This window comes from Lasioglossum baleicum, unplaced genomic scaffold (assembly GCF_051020765.1).
Source record: "Lasioglossum baleicum unplaced genomic scaffold, iyLasBale1 scaffold2131, whole genome shotgun sequence".
NCBI lineage: Eukaryota > Metazoa > Arthropoda > Insecta > Hymenoptera > Halictidae > Lasioglossum > Lasioglossum baleicum.
In genome coordinates this window covers 20,557-28,170 of record NW_027471190.1, presented here as the reverse complement: position 1 = coordinate 28,170, position 7,614 = coordinate 20,557, and the positions used below count along the sequence as shown (strand labels likewise).

General features: G+C 57.7%; 2 protein-coding genes across 2 annotated transcripts; both read left to right on the top strand.

Moving 5' to 3' along the window:
• Positions 1-16: 16 nt before the first annotated feature.
• LOC143221271 (cilia- and flagella-associated protein 43-like) lies at positions 17-2,741 on the top strand (the record flags this gene model as incomplete). The annotated part of the gene is given in 13 exon segments (XM_076446752.1): positions 17-278; positions 281-362; positions 425-769; positions 811-894; positions 950-1,131; positions 1,196-1,737; positions 1,739-1,774; positions 1,776-1,886; positions 1,888-2,037; positions 2,039-2,239; positions 2,329-2,565; positions 2,567-2,641; positions 2,643-2,741. Coding segments are annotated over 13 exon segments (2,406 nt in total), but the record flags the coding sequence as incomplete, so codon positions are not given.
• A 782-nt stretch (positions 2,742-3,523) lies between these two features.
• On the top strand, positions 3,524-6,288 carry LOC143221270 (transferrin-like). The gene is given in 15 exon segments (XM_076446751.1): positions 3,524-3,656; positions 3,721-3,950; positions 4,028-4,183; positions 4,185-4,332; positions 4,414-4,754; positions 4,834-4,989; positions 4,991-5,085; positions 5,157-5,392; positions 5,453-5,503; positions 5,506-5,645; positions 5,647-5,732; positions 5,808-5,823; positions 5,825-5,914; positions 5,916-6,119; positions 6,199-6,288. Coding segments are annotated over 15 exon segments (2,172 nt in total).
• The last annotated feature ends 1,326 nt before the right edge of the window (positions 6,289-7,614 follow it).

Below are 7,614 nucleotides of genomic sequence, written 5' to 3'. Positions count from 1 at the left end.
AAAGAGTTTTCCACCGCGACAGGTGACGAGGTTGCTGGACTGGAACGACACGGCGCCACCGAACGAGCGTCTGCCGATTTCCGCGTTCGATCTCGACCGTCCAGCCCGAGAGCTCGCGTTCGCCGATGTCGAGCAACGACTCCGTCGCGACGCCGAGCAACGAATCGAGCGGCAAGATCGCGCCAGTCGTTACATACGCCAGCGATTCCTGGATCCCCTGGTCGTCCGACCTAGAAGCGTCTTCTCCCTTTCCGGACGATCCAGGGTCGCCAACTATCCCCCTGGCAGAACTCGCGCCGCAACGCAGGGATCTCGCCGGCCTGGTCTCGATTCTCCGTGAAAACGCGGCAATTGGTGTCCAGGTAATCCTCCCGACCAGCAATTCGTACCGACCTTCCTTCGCTCCTCTGTCTCGCGCGTCTAGGTTAGAGGACGAGGACAAGCCGTGCACGGTCGACGTCGAGAACCCGTGGAACAGCTGCCACGGCTTCGTAGAGATCATGGAGGCGTGCGCGATCGCTGAAGTTCGGGAACGAGACGCGAAGGAGAGATTCGACGAGCTTCTCGAGCAGACTCGAGACGCAAAACGGAGGGAGATAACCGCGGCAAAGGATCGCGCGAGGGAAGTTGGTCGCCTGGTTGGCGAGTTGCGACACGCGTTTCGCGTGGACGCGAGTTGCAAGCTTCTCGAGGCACCGAGCTGGCATCCGACCGAGCTCGACGAGGAGGCGTTCCACGCGGACCCCTCGAGTCACCGCGAAGAAAACGCGCCACGACGACGACGACGACGACGACGACGACGAATCAAAGGCGGAGGCAACGCTCGAGTCCCGAAGCGGAGGAGTTTCGTCGCAACGCGCTCGACGGAATGATGGACGGCGCGTTACAAGTCAGGTAATCGTCTGTAGATTGTTCGCGTGCTTGGACTAAGCGACGCGTCGAATCGCAGATTGGAAGACAAGGCGAAGAGAAAAATCCCGATGCCGGAGTGTCTCCGGGACAAGGATCCGTCGGAGTACACCGAGGAAGAGGTTCGAGCGATCGAGTCGTACGAGAAGAAAATTGCCGCGCGAGAAGCGGATCGGGAAGAGTACAGGTCAACCCTAGAGTCCGAGATCGAGAGGATCAGAGGTAGAGCGGCGTGTTTGGCGAAGGAAGATCGGGGACCTTAACGGTTAACGCTCGGTCGTTTCAGAGGAATTCTCGAGGAGCACCAAAATCTTCGACGACGAGTTGAACGAGTTATCCGCGGAGAAGATACGCGTGGAACGGTCGATACTGGAGGAGAGGCTGTCGGCGGTGCGAACGATGATTCGACACGGAGAGATGGCGAAGGAGAGACGCGAGATCTCGGAAACGATCGAGTCGCAGCTCGCGGCAGCGACGAAACGAGCGCGCGAGCTGTGCGAGCTGTGCGAGCTGTTCGAGGCAGGTGTCGCGGAGGCGCGGGTCGGGTACGAGAACGCGTGGAAACGGGACAGGCAGCTCGAGGGAAAGTTTCGCGGCGAATTCGTCGAGTCGAAGCCATCGATGCTCGAGTATCTGTTCCGGCAGTACCGGAAGAGACCTGTGCTGTCGGGCACGTGCCGAGCGCACGGTGCGTGCGGAGCGTCGGTGGCGTTCCTCGCGGAACTGGCCAGCTGCCTGGTCGAGGAACGAGCCTCGGACCTACTGCCGGCCGAATGCTGCGGCTACCTGCGAGCCGTGAACGAGCTCGACGCGATGCCGGACGGGGCCGTCGCGGCGACCCGAGCTCGACCATTGGCGCCTCGCCCTGTCGCCTCAGAAGGCTCAAGATGGAAGCGGAGTCGAAGGTGAAGAGCCGCGCGATCGAGTTGGCGGAAGCGGAACAGAGCCTGGCATTCTTGAGAAACGCGTGCACCGCCCGCTCGAGACAAGGTCGACCGATGGAAACGGAGGATAGAGGCTCAAGAAAAATCCCTGGAAGCGGACTCCTCGGCCGATCGGGACGTGGCTCTGACTCTAAAGACCGGACAGCTTCGGATGCGAGGCAAAGGTTGTCCGTTGACCGACTGGGAGGGACGCGGTCCCGACGCCGGTCGAGCGAGTCGCTCGCGTCAACCGAGCGATCCAACAGGCCGACCGACGAAGATCGCACGCGCTCCGATCACTGGCCAAAGTAGAGGAACTCGTTTCTCTCGAGGAGTGGCGTCACGAACGAGAGAAAACCAGAATGGAAGATTTGCTGGAACGAGCGAGGGACCTCGATCTGGTCAAGGTGCCGCTTCTTCCTCCTTTCTTCCAACTCCGTTCCTCTCTCTCTCTCTCTCTCTCTCTCCTTCTGTGCTATTTCTCGTTCGTTCTCAGGTGAGCAGAGTGGCGAGGGAATGTCTGCGCGATTGGCAGATCGAGGACGGAGCGAAGGAGCGAGGAACGAGGGAAGAAACGGTAGTAGCATCGGTTGGAACGAGGCGAATGAGGAAATCGGCAGAGTCGGAACGATTGGCCACCGAGACACGGACGTGGCGACGAAGGAACGCGGAATGGAGCAGGAGGATAGACCGATCGACCGCCGAGAGGGACAAGCTGCTGCTGGCGTCGAGGGGATCCTCTGCGTTTAACCGCAGCGGGTGTCGGAGCGCGCGGAGCGCGAGCGGTGCGGCGCAAGGCGCGACTCGCCGCGCGGGATCCGCAACAATCTCCAGCAATTGGCCGGTCTCCAGGCACGGCTGGAGACTTCGAAATTGAGAACATACCCGACCTTGAAGTCGAGCTTTTGATACGATCGCGCGGTCACCGGGTCATCGCCGCGCGGGATTCCCCCGCGGAAACGATACCGTCCACTTTGGATTTCCCCCTCGTTCGAGCATCTTTTCCTCTTGCCGGAGAGGAAAAACATTCCCTGGGGAGAGCCGGCGATAACGCGGAGTCAGAGGTCGAGGCCGTCCCGGTGTGTCTCTCCGGTCTCGAGGAGACCGATCGCCGGAATAGCCTCGAACGAGCAAGGGGAATCACGGATATTTTGCTGCAGTTTCGCGTCACCGGAGCGACCAATCGGTATCCGAGCGCGCACGCACCGTCTCTCTCGCGTCCTTGATCGCCGCCTATTAGCTCTCGTTGAATCGCAACGTCTCGTAAAACGGACGCGTTCGCGATCCGCGAAAACGAGATAATCGTGGACGATAGGAGAGCTCGCGCGCGCGGGGGGTCTAATCGTTCTTACCGGATTATCCGAGTCGACCGAGCGAGCGCGAGCGAGCTAGCGAGCTCCGTGTAAATAAATTCGCAGGGCGTATCGGACTCGGAGTGGGGGCAAGGAAAAAGTGCAAATAGAGAGAGAGAGAGAATCTCCGTGGCTGATACTCCCCCCAGATGCGACGCGTGATCGCGAGAATACGAGACGAGGAAAAAGGCGCTCCTCTGTATATAAGGAGGATCGCCGGCGACTGGACACCGACCACGCGCAGTTATCGCTGCTCAACCTCCATTCGTTCTCGTTCGTGCCGTTTCTCTCGCGTTTGTCCTTTCTTCTTATCGCGTTCGTCAACGCACTCGGTGCGCGATGCGCTCTCCAAGCGGTGCCCCGACACTCGGGCTTCTCGCGTTCGCCGCGTTCGTCGGTTTCCTCGCGCCCTCGGTGCCGAGCGCAACCGCCAAATCGGTTCTCAACGATTCCACCGGTTCCAAGCGAATCTGTAAGTACACCGAATCCGAGTCGATCCTCTTCGATCCGCTTCATCCGGTCTGGTTCCACCGTAGTCACGATATGCGTCCCCGACGCGTTTTGGGAGGATTGCGTGGACATGATCAAAGACTCGGCCCATAACGGAATTCCCGTTTCCTGCATCTCCGGACGCGACCGACTGGAATGCATCGAGCGGGTCGGCAGGAAGGAGGCCGACGTGGTAGCCGTCGATCCCGAGGACATGTACATGGCAGTCAAGGACAACCAACTCGCGAGCAAGGACACTTACAACGTGGTCGAACAAGTGAGGGAAAAGCTTCAGAGCTTCTCGTCTAGCTAGGTTACCGCTCGCGATCTACCGTGTTTTCCCGCGTTTGCCAGGTGAGGACCAAAGAGGAACCGGACGCTCCGTACCGCTACGAAGCCGTGGCCGTGATACACAAGGACCTGGCCATCGACAACGTGAACGGTCTGCGCGGACTAAAGTCCTGCCACACAGGCGTCGGCCGCAACGTCGGTTACAAGATTCCGATCACCCAAACTTACCAGCATGGGTGTCCTGAACAATTTACACGACCCGGAATACTCGGCGCGCGAGAACGAGCTACGCGCCTTGAGTTCTCTGTTCTCCAAGGGCTGCTTGGTCGGCACTTGGTCCCCGGATCCGGCCATCAATCGCAGACTCAGTAAGCCGACAACCGACCCTCCTTTTCCTCCCGCCTCTCTCTCTCTCTCTCTCTGCTTCTAGCGGTTTTCTCGCCTTTCAGAGGAGACTTACTCGAACATGTGCGCTCTCTGCGAGAAACCCGAGGTCTGCGACTATCCCGACGTTTATTCCGGGTACGAGGGAGCGCTGAGGTGTCTGGCGCACAACGGCGGCGACGTGGCGTGGACCAAAGTGATCTACGTGAAACGATTCTTCGGCTTGCCGGTAGGCGTGTCCCGGGCGATTCCAACGTCCGAAAATCCGGCCGACTACCGATACTTTTGCCCGGACGGTAGCAAAGTCCCGATAGACGGTAACACCAAACCGTGCACTTGGGCTGCCAGGCCTTGGCAGGGATACATGACCAACAAGGACGTGAAAGACGTGGAAGCGGTTCAAAAGGTCTCTGCTTCTCTCCCTTGCCCTTTCTTCTCCTTGTTCGCGGTCGCTCGTTTAACCTTCAGCTCGACGAATTCCGCAGGAACTGACGGATCTGGGTAAACTGGGAGAAAAGGAAAAGGCTGCTTGGTGGAAAGACATCATGCTACTGGACGAGAAAACTTTGGCCGTTGCCGCGCCGGTGGCGTTGCCCGAGAACCACCTGAAGAACGCGAAATACTGGGACGTGATCGAAAGGAAATTCCGGAGCGACGGACAAGAGCGCTCGCTGGTGCGTCTGGGATAAAAACTCGCTGGATAAGTGCCGCGCCCTCGGCATAGCCGCCTATTCTAGGTAGTAAACCACCTTGCCGCTAGCCTCGATCTCTCTCGCTTACGCGTTCCCCTTCTTCTTTCCTGTCGTAGAGACGTGAGGCCAAAGTTGGAGTGCACGCTGGAAAAGAGTCGAGACGATTGCTTGAAGGCGATAAAAACGGGCAACGCGGACCTGACGGTTCTCGAAGGCGGTTCGGTAATGGACGCGTCGACCGAGTTCAACGCCGTTCCCATAATCGCCGAGTCTTACGGTGCAGGTTCGACGAATCACAGCGAGAGGCCAGCGGTGGCGGTGGTTCAGAAATCCGGCTCGATAAACAAGCTAGGTAAAAGAGACATTTCTTCGCCTCCTCGAGGAATCGTGGTTGCACGATCGTTGCTTTCAGAGGATCTCAGGGGCAAGAAATCCTGCCACAGCGGACACAAGGGTGACTTTGCCGTTGGGCCGCACCGGTTCACGCGTTCAAACGAAAAGGTCTGCTAAAGTCGGAGGACGAGATGGCCGACTTCTTCTCGGCATCCTGCGCTCCAGGAGCGCCGGTCGACTCGAACCTGTGCAAGCAGTGCGTGGGAAATTTGGGCGAGTAACAACGACCAACTTCGAGCCGCGACCAAATGCAAGCCGAACAAGGAGGAAGCGTACAGAGGCGGAGCGGGAGCTTTGGCGTAAGCGATTGATCCACGGGATCACCGTAGTTGGTCGGAACGCGTAGCCTTACTCGCCGCCCGGTTTGGTCGCAGGTGTCTGATGGCCGGTGACGGGGGACGTCGCGTTCCTGCCTCTCACCGCTTTGTCGGCCGACGCGAACGTCTCCAAGTCCGAACTGGCGCTGCTCTGTCCGGATGGCGGGCCGTGCTTCCGTCGACGAATGGCAACGATGCAACTTGGGCCTGGACCCGCCGCGAGTGATCGTCGGCTCCGGGACTAAAACCGCCAACGGCTTGGAGGAACTCACTCACGGCCTATTGGCCGCCAGTACCCTCTACTCCAAGCGGCCCGATCTTTTCCAACTGTTCGGCGTTTGGGCCGATCAATCGGATCTCCTGTTCCGGGTATGCCCGCGTTTCTACCTTACCGGTCGTCAACCGAAAAACGCCATCTCTTCTATATTTCTCTTTTCCTCGATTTCAGGATCAAGCCAAGGGTCTCGTGTCGATGGACAAATCGTGGAACAAACAGAACGAGTGGAAGGACACGCAACGCGATTACGGCACGGCTTAACGCTGCTACCGTTTTTTCTCCTCGTGACCAGGCTCCGAGGAACCTGCCTTTTCAACGCTGCAATAAACTACCATAGAGCATCGCACGTTATTATCCATTTTATTTCTTTTTAACTTTCTCCCCTTCTTCTCCTCTCCATCCATCCATTTATCTCTCTCTCTCTCTCTCTCTCTCGCCTTGTTACGAACTCGCGAATAAAAACACTCGCTAAGACTCGCTAAAAGACCGATCTACGAATCGAATATAGTCTCGACGGTGGACAGCCTGAGAACCAGCTTGAGGAACGATTCGGATATCCGACCGTATTTGCTGCGACTGTATTTCTTGTACACTATCTCGAAGCCGCAGTGGCTATTCCCGGAATGTAGCACGCGTCGCAACATCGCGACGCGCGTTTCGTCGATCTCCTTGTCTGAAAATCTGCCAATCGATCGTTAAGATTTCGCGACGAGAAGAGAAAGAAGGAAAGGGAAAAGAATACCGACCTATCGACCAAGCCAGGAATCGTGGCAAAGAGCAAAACCTCTCCAGAACAACCACCGAGGGCTGGCGTTCTCGGCGACCGCGTCGTAAACCAGGCCGAGCATCAGTTCCACTGCCGTTAAAGTGATCAGTGTTACGGGGGTCCGACAAAATTCTTCGTCCAATAGCGTCACGTCGATCTGCGAAAACGCGCGTTCTCGATTCGAACGGGGAAAAGCGAAAGAAGAGAAGAGCGGAAAGGAAAAGTCGGTTTACCAGGTAATTGCCGCAACTGTAGATGAACGAGCAGGTCTCGACCGGTATGTTGACGCGATGTTTGCAACTGACCACGTGATGCGCCAGCATGCTGTACGCGTCGGCAAACGCGACGTTAAAGTCGAACGCCTGCAAGATCTTCCTCTCGTAGGCTATCAGCAAGTCCTCTCTGCCCGCGTAAAGATCCTTGGCCAGGGCCACCATGGTCGTAGCCTGCGAACAACCAGCCAACCCGCAAAGGGAGCGAGAAAGGTCGCCAACGGAGAATCCCTTTCTCTTACCGTCGGAATCCTGTGAAAGTTTTCTTGCCTCTTCAGGCAGATCCAGAGACTCGCCAGCGCGGACAACTGTATGAACGCGGTCTTGACGGGAATTTTGTCCGTAACGGCGTCGAACAGCTTCACCGATTGGTACACGATGTACGACGGATACCGACAATGCATCTGCGAACGGTAACGAGAACGTGAACGAATCGACCAGACGGGACGCGCCGACGGGAACTCACTCCGATATGTAACAGGAAGACGACCACCAGTCTCCTTTGATCGACGTTCACGTGCTCGGTCAAGAAATTAGCCGATAATCTCG